This window comes from Pyrus communis, chromosome 3, assembly GCF_041283825.1.
Source record: "Pyrus communis isolate YQ-2024b chromosome 3, ASM4128382v1, whole genome shotgun sequence".
NCBI classification, from domain to species: Eukaryota; Viridiplantae; Streptophyta; class Magnoliopsida; order Rosales; family Rosaceae; genus Pyrus; species Pyrus communis.
In genome coordinates this window covers 23,577,437-23,603,762 of record NC_142567.1, presented here as the reverse complement: position 1 = coordinate 23,603,762, position 26,326 = coordinate 23,577,437, and the positions used below count along the sequence as shown (strand labels likewise).

The 26,326-nt window shown below is 37.2% G+C and overlaps 3 protein-coding genes, 1 non-coding gene and 2 pseudogenes across 4 annotated transcripts; 5 read left to right on the top strand and 1 right to left on the bottom strand.

Moving 5' to 3' along the window:
* Positions 1 to 5,073, top strand: LOC137715669 (UDP-galactose/UDP-glucose transporter 5B). Its single transcript, XM_068455004.2, has 10 exons — positions 1 to 425; positions 517 to 723; positions 808 to 873; positions 1,696 to 1,794; positions 2,789 to 2,880; positions 3,366 to 3,478; positions 3,798 to 3,886; positions 4,110 to 4,196; positions 4,294 to 4,362; positions 4,449 to 5,073. Exons 1-10 carry the CDS (start codon positions 315 to 317, stop codon positions 4,554 to 4,556), a joined length of 1,041 nt encoding a protein of 346 aa, XP_068311105.2. The 5' UTR covers positions 1 to 314; the 3' UTR covers positions 4,557 to 5,073.
* Positions 5,074 to 5,453: 380 nt separating this feature from the next.
* On the top strand, positions 5,454 to 5,525 carry TRNAH-GUG (transfer RNA histidin (anticodon GUG)). The gene has a single exon. It is a non-coding gene; the product is annotated as a tRNA-His (tRNA).
* Positions 5,526 to 8,688: 3,163 nt separating this feature from the next.
* Positions 8,689 to 10,598, top strand: LOC137716138 (11S globulin seed storage protein Ana o 2.0101-like). The gene is made up of 3 exons (XM_068455538.2): positions 8,689 to 9,033; positions 9,221 to 9,938; positions 10,261 to 10,598. Exons 1-3 carry the CDS (start codon positions 8,838 to 8,840, stop codon positions 10,412 to 10,414), a joined length of 1,068 nt encoding a protein of 355 aa, XP_068311639.2. The 5' UTR covers positions 8,689 to 8,837; the 3' UTR covers positions 10,415 to 10,598.
* Positions 10,599 to 11,815: 1,217 nt separating this feature from the next.
* Positions 11,816 to 12,804, top strand: LOC148698161 ((2S)-flavanone 2-hydroxylase pseudogene; annotated as a pseudogene).
* Positions 12,805 to 16,312: 3,508 nt separating this feature from the next.
* LOC137714281 ((2S)-flavanone 2-hydroxylase-like) lies at positions 16,313 to 17,036 on the top strand (annotated as a pseudogene).
* Positions 17,037 to 17,613: 577 nt separating this feature from the next.
* LOC137716570 (uncharacterized) lies at positions 17,614 to 19,742 on the bottom strand. Its single transcript, XM_068456024.2, has one exon. The coding sequence runs from the start codon at positions 19,279 to 19,281 to the stop codon at positions 18,109 to 18,111; it is 1,173 nt and encodes a 390-aa protein (XP_068312125.2). The 5' UTR covers positions 19,282 to 19,742; the 3' UTR covers positions 17,614 to 18,108.
* Between the last annotated feature and the right edge of the window lie 6,584 nt (positions 19,743 to 26,326).

Genomic DNA, 26,326 nt, shown 5'->3' with positions numbered 1-26,326 from the left:
AAGTTGGAAAGGCATCCAGCCTTTTGGACCTCAGCGAGGGACGAGGCTGCTGACGTGTCCACACTTTTCAAAAGCCTGGGCAGCAACAGTTTTCCAGACAGCACACAACAGAGAGAAGTCGCCGCCGACGATTCCGTTACGCTGCTCGCTGCTCGCTGCCACTGCTAATTCCACCACGTGTCCCCTAGCTCTCTTCCTGCTCTATTTGATCCCCACTCCTCGGGCCCCGCACCATTTATCCGGCGACCTAACGGCAGCGTATTGTCACAAGTTCCCAGGCGAGCTCCATCGGCTACACTCTTCGCGATCGTGCTATGGCGGAAACAACGTCGTTGCCGGGCGCTCCGCAGCCGAGCAAGCTGTGGAAAGGGGTTTTCGCGGTGGCCGGAATCATGACCACGCTCGTCACCTACGGCGTTCTCCAGGTCCCTAATTCCCTCGCATTTCTCCAATTCTTCGAATCGATCTCCGTTATCGCGGCGGAAATGTTGAATCTTATGCTTCGATTTCTTGCAGGAGAAGATCATGAGAGTGCCTTACGGCGACGACAAGGCGTTTTTCAAGTACTCGCTTTTCCTCGTCTTCTGCAACCGCATCACGACGTCGGCGGTCTCCGCCGGAGTTTTGTGGGCCAGAAAGAAGGCTCTGGATCCTGTGGCTCCGGTTTACAAGTACGGCCTCGTATCGATTTCAAACATACTAACCACTACATGTCAGTATGAGGTGAGAGCTGCGGCCTTTAATTTTTGCAGAATGTGTAATTTTTGTTGGTTTTGTTATTGATTTCGTACATTTTGGTGACCGCAGGCTCTCAAATACGTCAGCTTTCCGGTTCAAACGCTTGCGAAATGCGCCAAGATGATACCTGTGATGGTAAGAAAATACAGTTCGATCAGTTATGGTGCTTCATTGTACTATTTGTGAGTAGTTTTTCTGTTGGTTAATCTTTTTTATGTTTAATTGTCAAGAGGAGTAACATTTTGTTCGAATTGGAGTTTCAAACAATAAGAAAAATGGCTACACTTGCACGAGTAATGAGTTTTTCTCAATAGCCATCACTTTTGAATTATAACCAGCTAGTTGAAGGAAACGGACAAGAAACCAAAATGCTTTATATAGCTTAGAATGTCCTACATACTATAATTTTGGAGTAAGTAAGATCCAAGCTTTTAGTTTTATGAGGAAGGATGTGGCAGGTGGAGCTGTCGAAGATTGGTTCATATGTTAACTGTACGTCTGTAGCATTCTAGGTGCCTGTAAGAAGTCATCAACCATGGTGTTGATTCGAATATGCCCCAAAAGAAAAAGGTTGACCCAATATATGGCTAATATTTTTTTGGTAGGGGATAATGCGTAATATTAGTGTATCTGCAAATGCGGTATTTCATGTTAAAAATGATACAAAATGAACAGCTGATGCAAAAAATTAAACCCAGTAGATGGGAAGGTCCATATTGAACTATATAGTTAGCTGTTTAGGGCGAACAAAATAGGCACTAAACCTTTGATGTCAATGCAAGGGCAAGAGTTGATGTACATGCTTGATTGATTAGTGAGTTCCAAATGTTTGAGAGTGTGAAAGTTGGGCTTGAGGTGAGGCCTATAAGTGAAGATGCTAATTGAGAATATTGTTAGTTACTTCAGTATCTTTTTCATGAGGTTGGTTTCCAATTCACACGGTTATTTTGTATGCAGGTTTGGGGCACTATCATTATGCAAAAGAAATATAGTGTACCGCACTATTTTCTGGCATTTCTAGTGACAGTGGGCTGTTCAATATTCATTCTATATCCGGTATGGTCCTTGGCTCTGATTCCCTGTCGAATTCCTTAAAATTCTCCACTGAGGTGTGATTGTATTTGAAAAGTGGTATTAATTGTTAGCATGTATTTGAAAAGTGGTATTAATTGTTAGCATGCTACCACTTTGTAATACTCATAAGTGACCGTAGTCTCTGATTTAGCTTTCCCTGTCTGGCATGCACACCTTCTTCCAATGGTACTATAATTCCTATTTCTATCCCTGCATTCCCTCTTTTGGTCTATATACATTCCAGGAAATTCATACGCTCCAAGGGCGGAGCAAAAAGTGGAGTCTTGGTCAGAGCAAGCCGCCCTATTCTATTATCAGACATAATTGAGAGAAGCTCATCCGAAACTAGAGCTAGAAACGCCTTCCTGGATGATGGTACATTGGGAACTTTTAACAAGTGTCAGCATGCTACTCTTAGAATCTCCTGCAAAATGAGAATACATATAAGTACACTTTTGCCTTCCAAGTGTTTTGAACAATGGCTTTTGTACGGTGCTCAGTGATATTATTGTCTAAATGGAATGGCTATTAATTCAAGTGTTTCCCATTTAGTTTCATATTTGGGCATAGAGCTACCAGAATTACCACCTCTCAGTTTCAAAGCCAAAGATTCGTTCCAGTTGTGGTTGTTTATTACAATCAATGGGGTGATTGTAGCTTGCATGCGAGCTTCATTCATATCTTAGTATGGTGACAGTACCATGCACCTTTGACTTTCCACGCTTGAGTACTTATGTACACGCTCACTCTGTGAGGGCATTTGACAATAAATACGGTGGGCCTAATATCTATAAGGTTCTATTTTTTAGGAACGGAATATATGAATTCTTTTTTGCTTGTTTTGAAATGGTATAAATTATTAGAGAAAATTCCTTATATGTTCACGAATCCAACTCTGAAATCTTGACAGATTCTGATGAGCAAAATGTAGTTCTTTGATTCAAAATAGAACTAATTGTTTGTGTTTTGAATGTAGGCAGGATCTGCTGACATTGGTCCATCTGATATATACGGAAGAGGAAGAGAAAATACCATTTGGGGCATTTCTCTTATGATTGGTTATCTTGGGTATTATATTGAACCCTCTGTTTATTATATTGACTGGTTATGATTTATCTAAAAAGAACTTGTTGCTAGCTGCTGAGATGAACATACTAATTACACTTCTACCAATTCAAAGATATTAATACACCCAAAATTTTTACTATGATAAAGTGTGCCATCGAACTTTATCTCCAATTCTTGATGCTTAGTTGCTAGGATAACAATAATTTATGATACCAACGCAGCTCCATTAAGCTAATTGCTTACAATGATATAAATGCTACCTTGTGGAAGCAAAACGTACAAAAACAAGTAGTTTAAAGTTCTCTTACAGAAACAAGTAGTTTAAAGTTTTCTCCCTTGTAATTGATTATGAGTGCACCGAGTGTGGGTGATTTTGTGTTTGTCTATTTTCCTCTTTACGGAGAACTTGACCAATAAAAAAAAAGCAATGAGATACTTGGAACCGAAATTTTATACATTTAGACGCTCGTTCCTCTGTCTAATAGGTTTGACGGCTTTACAAGCACGTTCCAAGATAAGCTATTTAAGGGATATGATATGGAGATACACAATCAAATATTTTACACCACATTCTGTTCTTGTGTTCTCAGCATGACAGGTAAGATTCTTATTCTAGTCTTGTTGCTCCATAAGTAGTTATGTTAATCACACACAGGGATATTTCGTGGTGTGGTTGTGTATGTTTTCATACTCCTTAACAGGATTCGGTGTTTATATGTTGTCACAATTTATGTTGTGGATTTCGTATCATTATATTGTCTCTAATCTAACTTCAAAGTGATCCAAGCATGTGTTTGTGTGCCTGCTTGAAGGTTGTGAGTGTTACTACAATGCTGTACTTACAATGGTTGTTTCTATCCACAATTAGCATTATCTTGCCTTTTAGGGATGAGTAATTGATTCTGCCGAACTTTCAGGTCTTCTACTACAAGGGCAACTTCTGCCAGCAATTCATTTTGTTGCTAGTCACAATGGTTGTTTTTTCGACATTGCATTGCTTTCCACTGTAAGAGATATTTCCTTCCAATTATGGGATCTGTTAACGTTATCCATTTCATTACTTTTTATTTATTTTAGCAGATGCTTCTAATTTTTCTAATGCTTGTGTCCATTGTCTAAGATTTTCTTTCCCATTGTGCCAAATTTTTCTTTTTCTTATTTCGTCTTCTCCCCTGTGTTTTGTTTCCCGTTTCTTTTCCTTCCTGATTTACAAGTGGTTTGTGTTGCAGGTAGCAACAGCGAGCCAGTTTTTTATTTCTTACACAATTCGCACTTTTGGTGCTCTCACATTTGCCACAATAATGACCACAAGACAGGTAATCCGAACTCTCCAAAATAATCCTTGTAAGCATTCCCACTTCTCAGTTATTAGTGCTTCTAATTAATGGTGTCTCTTTCTCTTTGGTATTGAAGCTGGCCAGCATTATGTTGTCATGCTTGTGGTTTTCGCACCCCCTTAGCTGGGAACAGTGGATGGGAGCCGTAAGCCTCAACCTCAACCTGGTAATTTTTTGCTTTGTTTTCTGTTTCCCCAAGCCAAATAACGCCACTTTTGTTACAATGACCAGGCTATTGTCTTTGGTTCCCTATATGCGAAAAGCTTCTTGAGAACGAATCCTTCACCTTCCCAACAAATTCAGAATGGAGCTTCGAGTCCTGTGAAGGGGATCCCTTGATAGTGTTTGGGTTAACGGTCACCACAGTATGTCAGACTAGGTACTTGCCTCTAACTTTGACCGATGGGCAGCTTTGGTTTTACGATTGTCAAGCTGCAACCTGCGAACAGGCCTTCGATGCAGTGAAATTGATCTAAATATACTCTAGAGTCTAGACCACACAGCATGCATACCGCAATCAAGAAGTCTCATTGGAGACTGAAGATTCTTGGAGGCCTACGTCTCCATAGAGAGGATTAATCATAGACTAACTAAAGGAACAAGAATGTTTCGTTTTATATTTCTTATACATGTTCTGAATACATGGCTCGAAAATGTATAATGCAACTGCGCAAGCAACATTTCGTTTGAGAGGAGAACTGGAAGAACAAAAAAGAAGAAGAAAGTCTTGGATACTCTGGAGTATTTTCTTTCTCTTCCTGTGTGACCCAAGCTTAATTAGGATTGTAAGAATAATTGGTTTACTGTGTCGATTAGGGATGATGATGGTTTTTAATTATATGATTTTTTGGTGGTTGTTCGGTTTCTTCATGTGAACAACGTATCTTTGTTCTCCCAAGGGAAGATCAGAAAGATTTGAGAAGTTGTATTTCATCAGTGTTGTATATTGCATTGTTAGTAAAATATGCAACGGGTATTGTACGTGAAACATATGTGCGTATGTTTACAATATGCGTGTTATATGCGAATTTACTAATTATTAGGAGAAGAAATAGAAAACCAAAGTAGATTGTAATCATAATATCGAGTCTAGCTATAATGTTATGTTCCACAACACATTGAGAACAGACTAATTTTCGGCTAATGCAGTTCCTATACCACAACGCGTGTATTTTGCCATCTGATCGACCAAACTTTTTATACTTATATTAAAATTTCACAACTTTGTGCACCAAAGTGGCTGTAGTTTAGTGGTAAGAATTCCACGTTGTGGCCGTGGAGACCTGGGCTCGAATCCCAGCAGCCACATAGCTTTTTAAAGTTTTTTCTTTTGATTTTGTTTTTTTTTTTTGTTTTTTATTTATTTTTTTTATCATTTCCCCATTTTTAGGAAAGATTATTTTGTATTAATAAAAAAAAGAGAATTGTAATTACGTTGCTTTGTTTGTAGACTGTAGTTATAGATTACAACCTAAATGTGAGTTTCCTGATACTTTTGTGTACTTTAGATGACTTTGAATATCTTTGTATAATTCCGCGTATGACTTTGAACCTATAATTTCAAATATTATTTTTACGAGCTCTTGTTACACTATAGAAATAAACTTTTTTTTTTTTTTTTTTTTTTTTTTTTTTTGGTTTCTTACATATTGGATGTGATCCCATGTAAATGAAAGGACTAGAATTGATCAAATTAGAGTTGCGCAAGTACCACATGAACTTGTAAACATACCCGCATGAACTTTTAATTTTTGTTTTTTTTACCACCTGAGCTTTTTTAACTATTAGAATCTACCACCTACGTTATTTACCATTATTTTGTTGTTAAAACATGTCATCCATAGGGATATTTTCGTCAATTAACTTCATGAGGCTAGCTAGAATCAAATTAACTCCAAAATAATACTACGGTACCTGAGTCAATATGACGCTGAAAACAATTCGGCAATTCCCTCCATAAGAGTTTGAAAAATTAATGTTTGAATAAATGAAGATGAACCACATACCCACCTACTAACCTACAAAAAAAATTGAAAACTCAACTTGATTTTTGTATAAGTTTCACTTCAATTCTTCAACAACCCTTACCAAAATCAACTTCTCCATTTCTCTTCAACACTGCTACAAAAAAATTAATAAAAAAATAAAAAAATTTGCCTCCATACAAATTGATTCCGGTGAGCCCTAGAAAGTGAATTGGCAAAAATATCCCTCCACATTAGAGGCGCTTGATGTGTTTTAACAGCAAAATGGGTGAAAAGTAAAGTAGGTGGTGGATTCCAACAATTAAGAGAGTCCAGGTGTTAAAAATTAAAAATTGAAAGATCAAATGGAATTGGTGCGTATGTTTCTAAGTTCAGGTGGTATTTATGCAAAATCCTCATCAAATTAAAATATTTCATTTCACAAGATTTGGTTTCATTTCACGTCTCAAATTATAAAAAACAAATCAATGTGTTAGACAAGGTACTCAAAACTAACGTTCAATTTCAAAAGGATAAGATCTAAAATCTCCATCTTAAAGTTCCAAATTAAACACATAAAAGGATTTAGTGTTCCCCTAATAAACTACTCAACATAGGATTAGATGTTCACTTCAAATCCATACCTAAATTTAAAAAACAAAAAGATATTCAGTTAATTAAAAAAATAGTATCCCACTAAAGTGAAAAAAAAAAAAAAAAAAAAAAAAAGAGATTAACATTGTATTTGTTTACAATCCATGCAATACATGGATGACAATTCATAGTGTGTCTACATTACCTTGTTAAATCAGGTCACATCCTAATTAGTGAATATATTCCCAACTTTACATAATTTTGGTGAAGTTATTCTAAATTTCGGATCTTTTTATTTGCTTTTTAAAAAGCCTTTTATGCTTTCCTAAATATATATATAGAGGCCCTTTATGCAAAAGGAATTCTATTTTTTTTTTTTTTTTAAATAGGGATAGGTTGAGGTCCACTTCACATCGAATTTTAACGATGGAAACAGTCTATTTTGTATATCTTGATTCATAGATCATCCTTACAAAAATTCAATTCAATCCAAAACCATTCATTTGTCTATTTAATTATCAAGATAAAATTTCATTGTTTTTTATATAACAAAATATTCGTTAATTTATTTAAACTCAATTAGATTTCTTAAACATTTTCAATTTGACTAATATTTTGTAAGGATGATTTATGAGGTGCAACTTGAAAAATAAACAATTTGGATCATTAAAGTTTAATGTGGTGTTGAACTTACAACTAATCCCCATTTAAAAAAAAAGAAATCTCTTTCCTTAAAGGTTTCTTTTATATATATATATATATATCTCCTATATATTGGCATCTGACAAATAAAATAATTTTATTTCCTTTTATGAAAAGCGAGACAAATTATTAAATAAGGTTCGAACTTAATCTTGAGCTGAATTAAATATTCATTAGGATGAAAGTAATTTAGGTCGCGAAACAAATGTATGATACAAGCACGATTGTGCATATGCTTAATATTTTATTTATTTATGCTGCGAATACTAATAGCTAATTCTTCTACAATTTAAAATGAACGCATGGAAACAATAAACTATTACTTTTTAATGACAATGATAAATTATTGATAAATTAAGTGATTATTGATAATTGAATTATCACGTTACCCACTTAATCAGCTGCTCCATTAATTTATTATTCTAGATTCTTTTCAAAATGTCAAAAATATTACTTGCACATTAATTGAGATAGCAATTATACGTAAACACATCAAAGACAACTTCATCTTTCTACCTCCCAAACAATTCTATTTCTATACAAATTACAAATGGTAGAGCTATTTACAGAAAACCTTGCCTCAGCCGTTGTTAAACCACGTTCAACGAGAAAGTAACTTGGCAGCGCATCGCCTTGCTCTAGTAGGAATTGGTAGTAATTAATAGTTTATGTGGTTTGAAGTACTCTTGATTTAGTTAGGGATATTTTGTTCGAAGATGTTTCGTAATTTACCTATGTATTATCATTTGAGAATAGGTTTTCTTGTTATGCGAGACATTCTTTTTCATTCAACAGGATTGAAAGCTCTGGCAAGGTTTTATTGAGGCCCATTGTGCACACTATCCTTAGTTTGTACGTTTTTTGATTTGTTCAATGAATATCGTATTTTCCTTAAAAAAAAATTTACTTTCACACATCCTCGTAATTTTTGACAATTAAATTGAATTAATTGAAAGAAATCAGTAATTAATAATTAACAAGGCTGTGAAGGTGTCTGAATATCAGTATCCGTTACAAGGTGATTGTAAGAAAGCAAGGTAGATAGAGTTTTATTCCCACTAATCTTCTTTTAATCCTGATTAATGTTTTCAAGATTAGATAGAATCAGACCATCCAATTATCCTTAATCCAATCCGAATTCACAATCCTTCTCCTCATCAGATTCTACCTCCTTCCTCCTCCCTCTCTAATCTCTCTCCAACAGAATGTCGTACCTCCAAACCCGCTCAACTCCCCTATATATACACTCCCCAACATACGCCTTCCTCACCACTCGATCGCATCCTATCAATCAATCGATCACTTCTCTCTCGATTTTGGGTTTTGGGATTTTCTGGGTTCGTGAAAAAAATCGCAAAGAATGGAGCTTGATCTTTCACCCAAGTTGGCCAAGAAGGTGTACGGCGGCGATGGCGGGTCCTACTTTGCCTGGTCCCCGTCCGAGCTTCCCATGCTCCGTGAAGGTAACATCGGCGCCGCCAAGCTCGCTCTGGAGAAGGACGGGTTCGCTCTCCCCAAGTACTCTGACTCCAACCAGGTCGCCTATGTCCTCCAAGGTATACATTTTTGAATTTTCTGTTTAATTTTACGGATTTTCGGCATTTTTCAATGATGGGGTTGTTCTTATTTGTTTATTTGATTGCTTGTCTGCTTCTGGATCATGAATTTTATATATAAACAGTTCATAATTTATGATGAAATAAGATCATATGGGTTAATTTAATTTTTGTTTTGTCCGTTCAGGTACTGGTGTAGTCGGAATTGTCCTCCCGGAGAAGGAAGAGAAGGTTCTTCCAGTTAAGAAGGGTGATGCGATTGCCCTCCCTTTCGGAGTTGTGACTTGGTGGTACAACAAGGAGGACACCGAGTTCGTTGTTCTTTTCTTGGGCGACACTTCAAAAGCTCACAAGAGAGGTGAGTTTACCGACTTCTATCTGAATGGCTCCAACGCCATTTTCACCGGCTTCTCAACCGAGTTTGTTGGTCGGGCATGGGATTTGGAGGAGAGTGTTGTGAAGACTCTTGTTGGCAAGCAGTCCGGCAAAGGCATTGTCAAGCTCAGCGGAGCTAACTTGCCCGAGCCAAAGAAGGAACACCGCGATGGCATGACGTTGAATTGCGAAGAGGCTCCCTTGGATGTTGACATTAAGGATGGTGGAAGAGTTGTGGTCTTGAATACCAAAAACCTTCCTTTGGTCGGTGAGGTTGGGCTCGGTGCTGACCTCGTGAGGTTGGACGGGAGTGCCATGTGCTCCCCTGGATTTTCGTGTGACTCGGCTCTGCAGGTGACTTATATTGTTAGGGGCAGCGGCCGTGTCCAGGTTGTTGGTGTCGACGGTAAGAGGGTGTTGGAAACTACCATCAAAGCCGGTAATCTCTTCATCGTTCCTCGGTTCTTTGTTGTGTCAAAGATTGCTGATCCGGAGGGCTTGGAATGGTTTTCTATCATCACTACGCCCAAGTAGGCTTTTTCGTCTTGCCTAATTACGCTTTCGTTGTTCTTGATTTAGGCTCAGCTAGTTGAGTTATATATTTCTCTGCATTTATAACATCCTGCTGCTTGGAATACACGCATACATATAGATTATTCCCACCACACACACAACTTACGTAATTCGAAAGAGTTGGCTCCCACCACACACGCAACTTACTTAATTCGAAGGAGTTGGCTCCCACCACACACGCAACTTACTTAATTCGAAGGAGTTGGCAATGTTTCACAGAAAAAGTTTATCGGTTGGTATCTTAACGTCTTGGTGATTCGTTTAATTACTTGTGTGCAGCCCGATATTCACCCACTTGGCTGGAAGCATTGGATGCTGGAAGGCTCTATCTCCGCAGGTGCTCCAGGCTGCGTTCAATGTGGATTCGGAAACAGAGAAACTCTTCCGTTCGAAGAGGACTTGTGATGCAATCTTCTTCCCTCCACCCAAGTGAACAGATTTAGATTTAGAGCAGTGCTAGTTTAGTTTAATGGTCCAGACTCCAAATAAAATTGCTTTTTGCTATTAGGTATTATATGTTATGGACTTATGGTTTAGTTTCTGGACCTGCCATATTTCGTATAAAGTTTTCTATCAATTTCTTTAACCATTTAATTCAGATGGTTCTCTTTGCTTCATGAGTGTTATGCATGTTGGATGGAGTGTTAGTTTCTATTCATTCCTCTTTGGTTCGAAACCTCCTCTTTTAATAATTTCGAACTCTTCCTCCGCCCTTAATAATAATAAATTTAGAAGAAAAAAATGCAACTTATTATCTTTTGTGTGTACTTTGGATTGTATTTCAGCTTATATTTGATGAAGGTTGTTTTTTTTTTTTTTTGAGAGCATAATGGGAAGTTTATACTTTAGTATATTAAACGACGAGCTCGAGGTTGTGTTGCAAGCGAGCGTATACAACCAACCAACAAAAACCCCAATTGAAGAATCTGACGTCTACTTCTCCAATTTCCGTTCTTTCCATTTATTTTTGTGATTTGATTTGGTTTTTAGGGTTGGGTTTGTATTTGATTCGAGGGAAATGCAGCTTTCGTTTAATTTGGGGAAGAAGACGACGGCGGTAGGATTGGCTTCTGTCATTTGCACCTATCCGTTGAGTCGTTGACGCACCTCTCCTTGTCGACCCGTCGAATCCCCATCCCCTTCCACCCCCTTCCCGTCGACTCCTGATCCCCTTCCGCCCCTTTCTCGTCGACTCTTCGTTGCCGTCGAAATATCCAGTTTTTATATTATTATTTTTAGGCATTTTTTATTAGCATCCTGGATGCACTTCAGATTGAAATTTAATATTAAATGACTTATGTTCCCTAATGTGGAATGATAATTTCAACCTTATTAGGCTTTAAATACACCATAAATTACTTAATGTATTATTTATCTTCTTCAACTATCAAAACTCATTTTCACCTTCCATTGTTGAATAAAATCCCAACTAACGAAACTACAACACGTTGCTTAAGAAAAATTATTTTTGATGAATGGCACACAAAATCGATATTTTAGAAACTTCACATGAGGTAAACCGAAAGCGTGTGAGAATCATTTAGAGAATGCATCCCGAGAAAATGACAAGTATTGATGGATATTATATATTGAAATAGAACCAAAGAATCTGGTCTTTTCCATCCATATATACCAGTTAAAGAAGGTATTCCTCCCTCCTGGACAGAGAGCCTTTAAGATATTTACAGGTCCAGACACCTTATAATTTACACACAAATTTGGAGATAAGATTCAATCTCGGTGTATAGAGAATGTGGGGGTGTACGTAGAAAATGCAAGGTGTATATTAAGAATGTGGGGTGTTTTTTTATAATTTTTAACTGAAAAAGCAAATATGGGATATATTAAGTGTGTGAGGGTATTATGAGGAAATATGTGCGGTGTATTTTTATAATTTTTAATTAAAAAAGCAAATGTGGGGATGTATTAAGTGTGTGAGGTTTATTCATCAATTTGTGGGGTGTTAATATAATATGCCTATTTTTATTTAGATTTTTAGAATTTTAAGAACATAAGTAATATATAGCTCTCTATTGTGTCATATTTCCTTAAAAGTGGAGATACATTCCCTTAATTGTTTATCTCAAGAAATTAGTCTTTCCCATAAACTTTCTTTGAATAGTTATAGAGCTAATTATCTTACCTTACCTTAATATAGAGCTTTTGAGAAAATAACAAATTGTACTTTTTCAGGATTTCTTCACTGCAGGGACAGATACAACCGCCATTTTAATCGAGTGGGCGCTGGCAGAACTCATCAACCATCCAAAGGTGCTCAAGAAAGTAAGGGAGGAGGTCGATCGAGTCGTGGGGAATAAACGACTACTCGTAGAATCTGATGGTCCAAACCTTCCAGTGTCTATGGTCATAAGAAAATGTGTAGAAAAATGTAAATTTGGAAAATATGTGATCCCAGAAAACACAATGCTATTTGTGAATGTTCGGGCCATTGGAAGGGACCCAAAGTATTGGGAAAATCTTTTGAACTTTCAACCTGAAAGATTCTTATCACAACCACACGGTGGAGGAGATGGAACGAGTGCATTAGATGTTAGGGGGCAACATTTTGAGCTGCTTCCGTTTGGGACTGGGAGGAGGATATGCCCTGGTGTAAACTTGGTCATGCAAATGATGCCTACCCTACTTGGTGCTATGGTTCAATGCTTTGATTGGAAAGTTACAGGACCACATCAGAAGAAGATGAACGGTAACGATCTTATTCTTGAAATGGATGAACGGCCAGGAATGACAACTCCTCGAGCCCACGATCTAGTCTGTGTTCCATTGGCACGTCTCAACCTACTTGATGTCCTTGACCCGTAAAGAAGGTAGTGATCATGTTGTTGATTATGAAAATGTTTGAAGGCTTTTGTTAATAAAAAGTTTGAGGCCTTGATGTGGGTTTCAAATTTAATATGCCAATAAAAAGTTAATGTCTGAACAGTACAAGCTTTACTTAAAGCACAAAGTAGCTAATTAACCAGCGAACTAATCACTTAACATCCTAACAAACATTCTAACAACTTTGCCAGACGTGGCATTAATTTACATAGTAACCAATGATCAAGAGACATCTGTAATCAGTTTTTGTCAAGATATTAAATTATTATTTATGTCAAATGTTGTTACCAGCATGGTTGACATATGCTTAATTGGGTTGACAAGTGATTCTTCTAGCGTTCTTGTCTTTATTCGGATGACTTGGTTCATTCGTGACCTCTTTTTACCTAATAATGATTTACTAATTTGCAGAGAGCTTTGCTAACATGGGATTACGTTTCTCAACGTGGGTGTGGCCTGAATTCCCTTTGCCAACGATTTTTGCTTCTTAATTTGCATTCGGAATTTCTTACCTTGTATAGTTTTATTAATTATTGAAACTAATAATTTGTAATGATTGAAGAAAGTTGACCGAGGTTTTATCATAAATTCAACTGGTAATATGGGGTGTAGTCCAACCTTTTATAAATTCATGCAACGTCGCTACTCTCATCAATGTGGAATTCATCTCAACATGTTCTCTCACGTGTGGCGAGTCCCTACTCTTATCAATGTGAGATTCATGTCAACACATTCCCTCAAGAATCATAAACGGGGTGACATGGAGCATGAGTGGTCGCTGGGCTTCACACATGTGACAACCTGCTTTGATACAATGAAGAAAGTTGGTGTTCCACTATAAAACCAATTGGTGATATGAAGAGTAGCCTAACTACTTATAAGCATATGCAAAGTCTTTTCTCTCATTAATGTGAGATTCATTTTCAACACGAGTTGGGCTACCCCCTATGTAGCCAATTTATTTTATGGTTGATCCTCAACTTCATTCATGGTATCAAAGTAGGTTGTCTCACATGTGAAGCCTAACGGCCACACATGCTCCACGTCACTCAGATTGTGTTGTACACATGTTAGGCTTGAAAATTCACCACACGTGAAGGGGCGTGTTGATAATGATGCCTATATTGATGAGTTGCATGGGCTTATAAGAAAGTTAGGGTATTCCCCATATAGCCAATTGAGATTATGGTGGAACCTCAATTTTCTTCAAGATATCAGAGTATGTTGTCCCACGTCTAAAGACCAACGGTCACACGTGCTCCATGTCACTTGAGTTGTGTCTTCATGTTTTATGCTTGAAAATTCAGTATATGTAAGGGTACGTGTTGAGAATGAATCCTATATTGATGACAGAGGAACTTTGCATGTGTTTATAAGTATAGACTATAGTTCGGCTACTCCCAATTTAACTAATTGGCGTTCTGGTGAACCCAACTTTCTTGAATAATTCGATTATTCATAATATAATTTTGGAACAGTGATGTGTCACGTTATAGTTCAACAAAACATGCAAGAGGATTTGGCAATGCATGACTGCTTTTACCAAAACGTGGCATGAAAAAATAGTAAATAGTTAACAGAAGAAAAAAAAAAGTAGTAAATTGATTTATATTCTGAAAATATATTTTCCATTTTCTTTCTGCAATTTGTAACTCTCACTGCACATGCATGTATCATGGAGTCACAATTGGTCAGCTTTCCTGTGTCTTTTCTGTACGACGTAACGAAGAAGACAATAGTTTTATTGGGAGAAGAAAAGGGAGGCATGCTATGTCAAAACGGTTGTGTAAGAGTCAGTAGTACATTTTGAGGTGTTCTAAAAATTGACCTAGGCGCCTGTCTAGGCGCTGGACGGTGACCGACCGCTCCGATTAACTGTTAATAGGTCGCAAAATCGGAAAATGTATTAGGCGGACGCCAAGGTGGGATTAGACGGGTCTAGGCAAAGCTATACGGGTCTGGGTGGGGCTGGGCAGAAGCTAGGCGGGCCTAGGCGGGCGTATGAGAAGACGCCAGGATCTGAAAATGTTTCTGGAAAAATGTTGTTGCAGGTCGAGAGAACTGAGGAAGAAGATGCTGGGGTGGGGACCACCATTTAGCTTTCAATTTAAACATACGGGTAGGGTGACTTCTTTATGGTCCCACCATCTCCTCTCTTTTGAATTTTGATTGCACGGGTCCAGGTTCAATTACTCTCTTTACCATTTTTTATTCTTTTATTTCTAGTCCAATTACTCTTTTTATTAATTTTTTTGTTCTTTTATTTCTTTTAAGACCATTTACATAAACTGGTAAAGGTCTATTGTTTTATTATTCTTTTTTTTCTTTTTTTTTTCAAGATCATTTACATTAGTATGTATTTAAATCCTAATATCACATATATTATTTTAAAAGAAAAGACATATTATTTATATATTATATAGTAATTTTAATTAATTTATATTAAATTTACATAAATCCGTCTAGGCGATACGCCCAGCTAACCGTCCGACTAGCGCCTAGTGTCTTTTAGATAATTGATTTTATCTTTATTTTATTATCTTATCCATGGATTTTATACAAGTATAATTTTTTATAAGTGTCAATATCCACTTATTTACAAGATATACAATAAATTTACCTAAATCCGCCTAGCCGCTTAGGCGCTAGGCGCCAACCTGCCGACTAGCGCCTAGCACCTAGCGTTTTTTAGAACATTTCGACAGAAACAAAGTCAGTCAGGCATGTACATTTCAAAGTGCAACTCGTGTTTTGGGATATACTTCAGAGTTGTTGAGTGTTTAGATTTTTGGTTAATGATGTCAAAAGTTTTAGTGTTTTTGAGTTTTTAGATTTTTGGATAATGATGTCAAAAGTTTTAGTTTATAGGATACATCAGAGCATGCATATAGCAGAATTTGTGTTATAAATTCATTATAATAGTGTCTTTTGCACTTTCCGAAAACAATTAAAGAATTTTAAATTACAGATGATACTTTATCGTAATGACATAAATCAATCATGTTTTTGCATTCTGGCGCAGATTCGATCTCTACAAATCCCTACAATTTAAACCATTAATGCTATTGTTTGTAGAAAAAAAAAAAATCCATTTTGGGATTAACCGTCTAAAAACTCATATTTTGCAATTTGCATCATGATGTAAAAAACATAAGAAATCAATTGTATTTCTTTCTTATGAAAAAAAAAAAAAAAAAAAAACAGAGGAATACATTGAACTTTTGGGAATGTGACTCTCTATATGTGTCATATTTCTTTCAAGTGTAGCTGCATTTCCTTATGTTGTTTTTTCCTAAACACTACTTTTTGGAAGTTGTTCCAGTCATTCAAAAAATATCATCATGCACTCGTCAATACATATATATATATATATATATTTTTTTATTATTATGTTTTTATAAATGCGAGAGTACACAATAATAGAGTGCTAATAACAGCTCTACAATATGTTTCTTTGAATAACTATGGAGTTAACAAGGTTACCTAATTTTATAGGGCTTCTGGGAATGTAACAAACTGTATTTTTCAGGATTTCTTCACTGCAGGAACAGACACAACCGCCATTTCAACGGAGTGGGCGCTGGCAGAGCTCATCAACCATCCAAAGGTGCTTAACAAAGCAAGGGAGGAGATCGAAAGAGTCGTCGGGAACGGACGACTACTCGTAGAATCCGACGGTCCAAACCTTCCATACATCCAAGCCATCATAAAAGAAACACTTAGACTACACCCACCAGTGCCGTTGATCACAAGAAAATGTGTCCAACAATGTAAGATTGGAAAATATGTGATCTCGGAGAACACAGTTCTATTTGTGAATGCTTGGGCCATTGGAAGGGATCCAAAGTATTGGGAACATCCTTTGGACTTTCAACCCGAAAGATTCTTATCGCAGCTCGGAGAAGGCGGTCGGACGAGCACAATAGATGTGAGGGGACAACATTTTCAGCTAATTCCATTTGGTTCCGGGAGGAGGATATGCCCTGGTTTAAACTTAGCCTTGCAAATGCTGCCTGGGCTACTTGGTGCTACGATCCAGTGCTTTGATTTTGAGGTTGTTGAGCCAGATCGGAACAATATGAACGGTGATGATCGTGTTCTTGAATGGATGAACGGCCTGGAATGACTACTCCACGAGCCAATGATCTGGTTTGTATTCCAGTGGCACGTTTGAGCTCACTTTGTATCCCTTGAAACAACACTACCATTTTGATAGTGTTCTTGTAGCCTTTAGAGGGGAAAACTTCATGTATCATTTGCGTTTTAATAAGTAAACCTTTCATATCTAATGAAACTGCTTTGTTTCACAGCGGACTACTTTTACAGTCTAGCAGAAGCAGCTTTTTAAAAAAGCACAAGAGGACCAGACTGAACCTCAATCTTGAGAGAAATTTGCGATGTACAACAATGTTTCTTGGAACTTGCAAAACCCGTTACTAGGTTGACGCATAAGCCACAATCAGACCACATGGACGAAAAGTAGTCATTGCGGAGCATCGCTTCTCCTCAATCGATTCTTTTTATCCCAAAACGACAACCAATTGCACAGTTTGATCACAATGGTGCAAGTGTGGCTTCTACGCATCTAGTAAACATGTCCATGTACGTCACACCGTCAATTTAATGGAGCATCATACCATCAAACAATATCCCCAATGATTTCTTTACAACACAAAGTCTGAATGCTACAGTTGCAGACTCATTCCGGCAAAATAACCGAAATTTGCAGACCATTTTCTGAGATAGAAACTCAAAGACCTACACAAACTGTTTAATGTTTAGGTCAAATCCTCCAATCACCAAGAGGGAATTGATGGATATTTTTCTTCCTAATCTTAATGCTTTCAAGCATGATGTGGTCAAATGCAAATATATTTGCTAAAACTTTGAGCACCAACTAAAAGCCGACATTGTGAAAGAGTTCCTAAGTGCATTGTGACAATTAGAAGGATCTGTTTCAAAACTCCAATATCCAAATGATCTTTATCATTTTATTAAAGCCAACAAAGCAGGATCTACTTCATCCTTAGAGAGTAAATTAATTATCAATTCTGTAGTCGACGCATCTGCAGACCAGCCCCTCTCCACCATTTCATGGATAAGTCTCATCGCCCTTGATGTTTCATTCTTATTGAAAAACGCCCGGATAATTGTGTTATAGGCGCAACCATCTGGAGAACAGCCATTCTCTTCCATTTCTGTAAACAAATTTTCCGCTTCACTTATTAGGCCTGCATTACAAAGTCCAGTAATCATTATGGTAAATGTCCTGACATTAGGCTGAAGTCATTTTGAAAACAAACTGCTAAAGAGATCATTTGCGCATTCAACTTTTCCACCTATGCACAATCCTTCAATAAGAATACTGTAAACCACGATATTTGGATCCAATCTCTTGCCCTTCATTTCTTCAAACAATTCAATTGCCTTAGAAAGTTGTTGGTCTTTACACAGACCATCAAGTAAAATAACATAAGTTTGAACATCTGGAAGTTGACCACAAACTTGCATCGTGGCAAACAGCTTTTGTGCATCGTGTATTCTGCCCCGCTTGCAAAAACCATCTATTAGTGTGTTATAAGTAACAGTGTTTGGAACCAGACCTCCACCAGACATTTCCAGAAAAAGTATCCAAGCCTCGTCTATCCCTTTATGCTTACAATAGCCGTTTATCAGTATGTTGTAACTATGAGTATCAGCCACGAACCCCTTGCTAAGCATTATGTCAAAGACTTCTTTTGCCTTGTCCATTTCTCCTCGCAAGCAATAACCATCCATAAGCGAATTATATGTAAACATGTTAGGCTCAATATCTCTTTGAGTCATCATTTCAACCTTGCTTTTTGCTTCCCCAACCAACCCCTCCTTGCAAAGTGTATCTACTAAGACATTGAAGGTGAACACATCTGGAAAGATACATTTGCTCACCATTTCATTAAACAACCTCACTACTTCTTTCCACTCCCCTAATTTGCATACTCCATGAATCAAAGTGTTATAGATGATGACATCATGAGCAATACCTTTACTTGTCATTTCTGAGAAGAGTTTCAATGCATCCACAACCAGAGTATCTTTACAGAGGCTGTTGATAATCGTGTTATACAAAACTACGTCAGGGTTGCAAGCTCCTTGTTCCATCCTCTTAAGCAATTGCATAGCTCCAACGTTGTTACCCTTCATGCAAAAACCCTTAACTAGTATGTTGAATGTAAACACATCGGGCTTACAATTACCACTCTCCATCATTTTATTCAGAATCCCGACAGCATCAGCCTCTCTATCCTCGAGAAGGAAGCCGTTGATTAATGTGTTGAAGGTCACCACAGTCGGTTCAAAACCCAGTTTGAAGAATTTTCCCAAGACAGACAAACAAAACCCCATTTGGCTTAGATGACAAAAGCAATTAATGATAATGTTTAGAGTGTAAGCATTAGGACCAATTTCCAACAGACCCATTTGATCATTCAATGAGATGACTGCCGAGTAATGCTTCAACTTGGCGACTTAAGTCAATACTTGATTGAAACGGACAACGGAAGGCAGAGGACGCATTTGAAGCATTTCGTCGAACAGACGGAGTGCATCGTCAAGGTTAGCTACTTTGACAAGCTGATGCAATTGGGTCTTTGTAGATTTGGTAGGATAGGAAGGTCGAGAGTGAAACGGAGCGAAGTAATTGTTGAAGAGAGTAAAGTTACGAAGAGGACAAGGCAGAGGCGGCATACCTCTCACTTTCACTCTCAGTCTGCTGCCGATGCCATAACCAACCTTCAAGGAAGAAGAAGCGGCAATTGTCGCCGCGCGCATCATCCTCAGCATGCCTGTTGTGGCAGAAAGAGAGAATCGGAGACGCCAGGGAGAGGAGAAAAATTGCGAGTAGGGTTCTACCGCGTTGTACCATATGATAAAGTTTCAATGCTAACCGGGATCTTGTAATCATGTCCGTTCGTACATTATACGGTCAGTTTTCGTTAGTTACTATTTATATTTAATTTTAAATGATTTTTGACCGTACGATATACAATGAACGGACATGATTACAAGATCTCCGAATCCCCATGAAAAGGATCGGGCGAGGATCTTTTTCCGTTTTCACCTTCCATTTCTTCTTGCAAAAGATAAACCATCCATGAAGAGAGGCTGAAATGTTTATGTGAGTTTTACCGGCCTCCAAAATGGATAAATAACCATGTCTTACCACCAGTTATCCTCTTTAAAAACATTTTTAAAAAATGAGAGGAGCTGCATGTAACTGTATCAAGGTGAATATCTCGTTCAATCATCATTTAAGCCTCGCTTTTTGCTTTCTGGACCATCCCCTCCTTACAAAGTGTGTCTACCAAGATAGTGAACATGCGGAGATGAGGAAAAATATTTTTACTCACCATTTCATTAAACAACCTCGTAGCCTCTTCCCATTCCCCTAATTTACAAACTCCATGAATCAAACAGTTATAGGTAATGTCGTTAATTTGGAGCAATATCCTTACTCATCATCTCGGATAAGAGGTTCAATGCATCGACAACTAATTTATCCTTACGAAGACTGTAAATGATGGTGGTATAGGCAACTACGCCAGACTTGCAATCTCCTTCCTTCATCTTTCTAAGCAATTTAAGAGCTGCATTGTTGTTGCCCCTATTACAAAATCCCTTTATAGGTGCTGACTGAAAGTAACGACATTGGGCTTACAATTAGCACTACCCATCGTTTCATTTAGAAATTTGTGCAAGAGCTATGGTCATTTGATTGACTACGTCAACTTCTAATTTTATGCGTATGATTAGGGCACCGCAGTGTCTCAGTTCATCAATTATTTCAACACTCACAACTTCAATTACAACGGCGGAAAGTTCTTGGCAAGCTTTATCAATGACGGGAGCGGCAGATTGTCCCTGGAGATGTATAGGCTTAGAATAAATTATAGGGTAATGTTAGGGAGACCAAAATTTTAAATCAAATGATATCGTAGTAGATGATTAGGTTATTAACTAAGTATCGTTTACCGTGCTTGTTTCTTATTGGTGACACATCAATTGGTTTAAAATTTTTGTTTCCCGAGTATTATCCTAAATTATATGTATGTGCGATACTTGTGCCACAAGTAAATAAAACTTCTTTATTTAATGTCTTGTTTGTTACGGATTTTGATTTTTACTTGATGTTATACTAAATACTACTAAGATAAGGTTGAATATAAACTAATTATACTCAAACACACAACATTAGTCATTCACAACAGAATAATAAAGACAGTAAGTACATGACTGAAAGTGATATTCATAATATTGAATGCCATAAAATAAGTAAAGTACATAAACAAATGAACTTAAAGCAACCAATGAAACTCTTATCAGATTGGTTTTAAGGCCGTTCGATCGGGTTAATGATGCTTATTGTAAAGTGTTTCAACCAAAGTGACAAACTTTATCTACTGGCTGGTATATCGATACTACGCAAAAAGATGGTAGTAGAGCAAATTTTAATTGGTCTTTGAGTGTAAAGGAAGGATTCCTAGAGTTCTAATGTTTTGGTTTCAAGTGATATCCCTATTTGGATCTCATTTCTTAGTCTTATGTTACACAGACACCATCATTGTCTTCTTCACATGTTGTACCACCATCAATCACACTTCATAATGTTGTTGAATCACAAACATCCTCATCATCTCAACATCATCTACATCATCGCATTCAGCTTCTCGAGCTCCAAAGTCTTCTTCTATGATCCCTAATGCTTCAGAGTCTTTGGCATCTCCCACTACAGCTCCAGAGTTATTTAATTCTTCTCCCACCAATCCTATGCCTTTGCCTATACATACTATTAACCCAGACATGTCACACTCACCCTTATTGGCTCCTCTCCCAGCTACACAGTCTCCAATCCTTGTAGATCCTGATTTCCAGCAAGAAAGTCTAAGTGTGGTGTTGCCAGTACCTTCTGTAAGTCTTCATCCAATGCAAACAAGGTCAAAGCATGGGATTTCTAAGAGAAAAGCTTTATCAGCTTCTGTCACATCATCAATTGTGCCTATTATAGAACCATCTTTTTACAAAACAGCTAGTAAAGTTCCATAATGGCAAGTTAGCATGCAAGATGAGATCAATGCTTTGGAAGCTCAAAAGACTTGGACACTTGTATCTCTTCCTGTTGGCAAGAACTTGGTTGGTCGTAAGTGGGTGTATAGGCTTAAGAAGAATCCAAATGGGTCTATAATGAGGTATAAAGCTCGCCTTGTAGCTAAAGGATATAGTCAAGAAAAGGGCATAGACTATACTGAGACTTTCAGCCCTGTAGTCAAGCCAACCACTGTCAGGTTAATTCTAGCCTTTGCAGCTCAATTTAATTGGAGTTTAAAACAATTGGATGTTTAGAATGCGTTTTTACATGGTGATCTACTTGAAAAAGTTTATATGAGTCAGGGTTCGTGAGTTCTTCTCCTTCTTCCATTATGTTTGCAAACTTCAGATATCTTTGTATGGCTTTAAACAAGCTCTCAGGGCATGGAATAAGAAATTTACAAGTTTTTTTACCGGGTTTAGGCTTCAATGCCTCTCTTGCAGATCCTTCGTTGTTTATCAAGAAGACCTCTACTGGTATTGTGATTTTATTACTCTATGTGGATGATATCATCCTAACTGGCAATAGTTCATCTTTTATTTCTGAAGTCATTTTGGCCTTGACATAAGAATTCGATATGAAGGATTTGGGTTTTACATTACTTCTTAGGTTTACAAATTACTTACAAGAACACAGGCTTGTTTGTTTCCCAAACCAAGTATATTCAAGATCTTCTAGCCAAAATCGATATGCAAGATGCAAAATCATGTGCCACACCCTGTCATCCTTATCATAGGTTATCAAAGATAGAAGGAACACCGTATCATAGTCCAGAACAATATCACAGTATTGTTGGTGCATTGTAATATTTGACCTTTCCCAGGCCAGATATTACATTTGCAGTCAATCAATGTTGCTAATTTATGCATAATTCTCTGGATATTCATGTAGTTGCAGTGAAACGAATTTTAAGGTATCTCAGTGGAACTCTTGATTTTGGCATTCATTTCACTCCTAGATCACTACATCTTCAAGCTTATAGCGATGCAGATTGGGCCAGGGATCCTAATGATCAACGGTCAACGTCTGGCTATGTTGTTTATCTTGGTAACACTCATTTTCTTGGGCTTCCAAGAAACAACACACGGTGTCTAGATCCTTTATTGAGGCTGAATACAAAGCACTTGTCATTAGTGCTGCAGAAGTTTCTTGGATAAGGCAGCTTCTATGTGATCTTCATGTTCCTTTATATGATGCTCCCGTGTTGTTTTGTGATAATATTTTAGCAATAGCATTGTCCATCAATGATACGCATGTTAAGTGTCTCCTAAGCCCAAAGCTACTTATGTTTCGCATTGTGCAAAGTGATTATAACATACTATGTTAACAATATTATTATACACACACAAAACATGTACCTTCACATAAGTGTCCAAGACAAGACATCTTCTTCTGGCAAACATGTTAGATTAAGCATTTAGTCTCAAACTAAGATTACAATATACAAATAAATGTTAGTTCAAAGTGATTGAATCAGTATATATATACACCTGAAAAGGCCATGAAAAATAGTATGAATGCACCGAAAAGAATACTAATAGAAGGTCTTCTACTCACACAACCTTTATGTCCAATAATAGTGATAGTTTAGTGATCGAGTGAACATATATCTGGTGAGCTGGGACGTTCGTATTTATAATATATTCCTAACGTGATCCCATGTATCATGGGATCAGTTAATACCCATTAACTTGCACATTCGAATGAGGTTATGTATAATGTTCCCATAATCCCTTAATACTAGGAGATTAGTTGTTGACATGGCCATGACTCCTAATCGGTTTAAACCTACGCTTAGGTATCCTTATCATGATATGTGTAAGTTCAAAACCTAAAATCATCCCACTTTTGAACTTCCACTTATCATGTTCCTTGTCCAACGCATTAAACCAATCCCTTAAGTGATCACTTGAGTCATGTCAACCATACAACAACTCATATCCGCCATGAACCCAGAAAATTTGTACTTCATAATTTGTACTAACACTCTGAGATGACATCCCCCAAAACTACTCATGCATGATATTAACAAAGTAAACAAACATATTTAACATGTCTACTATTTACACTCCTACTGATCAAATCAAATATCCTTGTCAAGCCTTTATTTGGCTCCAATGATAAGCCTTTTACAATAACCAGCTCATTAAACCTCGGTTTGATTAGTAATTCATCATTTCAAACATTGCATATTCATATACACACACAATAAATGAAACAATCATCTTGAATTCCTTGTTTAAAATCAACATATGAATGCAATAATCTATGCTTATTCAATTTGTCATGAAAACAAAAAAATGATGAAAGAAAATAACCTTCATTCACGCATCACTAAAGCATCAAAAGACCCCATAACACTCATATATGTTACATGGTCTTTAAACACTCCAACTCCAAATGGTTTTGTGAGAGGATCTGCCAACATTTCTGAGGTATTAATGTGCTCAATGGAAACTATCCTAGACTTCACCTTTTCCTTCAATGATTGATACTTTACATCCATTAACCTTGCTGCATAAGACTTCTTATTGTTTTTGGAGAAGAACACCGATGCCTTATTGTCATAGAAAATGACAATTGGTCTTGTTATGCTTTCAACAATATTCATTCCAGTGATGAGATTCCTCAAGAAGCCAACTTGCTGTGTGGCTTTAAAACATGAAATGTACTCAGCTTGGATTGTTGAAGTAACCAAGGTCTTTTGTTTTGCACTTCTCCAAGATATTGCACCGCCATCCAAAAGAAAAATAAACCCACTCCTAGACCTCTTGTCATCCTTACAACCTGCGAAATCAGAATCACAGTAGCCAACCAATTCTAATTTCTCAGTTTTCTCATACACTAACATGTAATCTTTTGTTTTTTGTAGGTACCTCATAACCTTTTTGGATGTTGTCCAATGCTTTTCTCTTGCTTGAAATCTCCCAAGCATACTTATGGAAAAAGCCAAATTCAATCTAGTGCACACTTAAGCATACATTAGACTGCCAACAATGGGTGTATATGCCCTGTTTTCCATCCCTCGCATTTCAATCTCATTTCTAGGGCACTAAGACTTATTCAACTTATCTCCTTTGCTCATTGGTGCTTCACCCTTTGAACAATCATGCATGTTGTACCTCTTTAGCATTTTCTCAATGTAGGTCTTTTGTGAAAGACCCAAAAGACATCTGTTTCTGTCACAAATAATTTCTATGCCCAGAACAAAAGAAGCATCACCCATATCTTTCATTTTAAACGTTCGTGACAACAGTTTCTTTGTTTCCAACAAGAGATTAAGATTATCGCTTGCTAATAAAATGTCATTAACATATAGGATAAGAAAGATAAACCTCAAGCCACATAGCTTGAGATACAAGCAATCGTCAATTTTGTTTTCAACAAATCCAAAACTTGTTACTTTCTCATCAAACTTTAAGAACCACTGCCTAGAAACTTGTTTCAACCCATAAATCGACTTCCTCAATTTTCACACCATTTGTTGTTGCCCCATTTCAACAAGTCTAGGTGGCTGGACCATATAAATCTCATCATCTAGGACTCCATTAAGGAACTCAATTTTCACTTCCATTTGGTGGAGTTCTAGATTGTAATGAGCAACTATAGTAAGGATGATTTTGAGAAAATCCTTTGAAGAAACTGGTGAGAATGTATAAGAGTAATCCAATCCTTCCATCTGAGTATACCCCTTGGCAACTAGTCTTGCCTTATGCCTCTTAACCTTTCATTTTGAATCTTTCTTTGTTTTGTATACCCATTTGCACCCAATGGGTTTTATGGATTCATTTGCTTCTGTCAAGACCCACACTTCATTCAAATACATGAAGTCCATTTCCTCTTGCATAACTATTTTCCACTGTTCAACTTTTTCACTTGCCATTGCTTTCTCCCACATAAACGAGAAAATCTCCAGAAATTGGTGACTTTCTTGTACGTTGAGGCTGCCTCCTTATCACTGGGATCACCACTGATTGCATGGCAATTGTACCATGATTTTCATCTCCATTATGTTGCATGTTGGAGATTTGTGTATTGTTGTTGCTTGATGCATACTGGAAGTCAACCCCACCAAAATCACTTTAAAAAAATTCTTCAAGCACTTGGTTTTACATGTCAAGAGTTGCAAAACCAATTTTGGTTGATAACTTTTGGGAAGTTGTTGTCACAACCTCTTCTTCTTCTTCAAAAACAAAATCACAAGCCTTATTTCCATTCGATTCTTCCACTTCAATAAACCTTGCATTATTTGTTTCAAATATTCTCGTATGTAGGGTTGGAGCATAAAGCCTATACCATTTTGATCTCTCTAGAAAACCAATAAAATTGCAGCTTATAGTCTCAGGGTCAAGTTTCTTTGCCTCTAGATTGTACATTTTT

Coding starts and splice junctions, on each gene's coding strand:
- LOC137715669 (XM_068455004.2), top strand. CDS start 315: ATGGCGGAAACAACGTCGTTGCCGGGCGCTCCGCAGCCGAGCAAGCTG. Junction 3,887..4,109: donor ACATTGCATTGCTTTCCACT/GTAAGAGATATT, acceptor TTTGTGTTGCAG/GTAGCAACAGCGAGCCAGTT. Junction 4,363..4,448: donor GGGAACAGTGGATGGGAGCC/GTAAGCCTCAAC, acceptor TACAATGACCAG/GCTATTGTCTTTGGTTCCCT.
- LOC137716138 (XM_068455538.2), top strand. CDS start 8,838: ATGGAGCTTGATCTTTCACCCAAGTTGGCCAAGAAGGTGTACGGCGGC. Junction 9,034..9,220: donor GGTCGCCTATGTCCTCCAAG/GTATACATTTTT, acceptor TTGTCCGTTCAG/GTACTGGTGTAGTCGGAATT. Junction 9,939..10,260: donor TCTATCATCACTACGCCCAA/GTAGGCTTTTTC, acceptor ACTTGTGTGCAG/CCCGATATTCACCCACTTGG.
- LOC137716570 (XM_068456024.2), bottom strand. CDS start 19,281: ATGGGTCTGTTGGAAATTGGTCCTAATGCTTACACTCTAAACATTATC.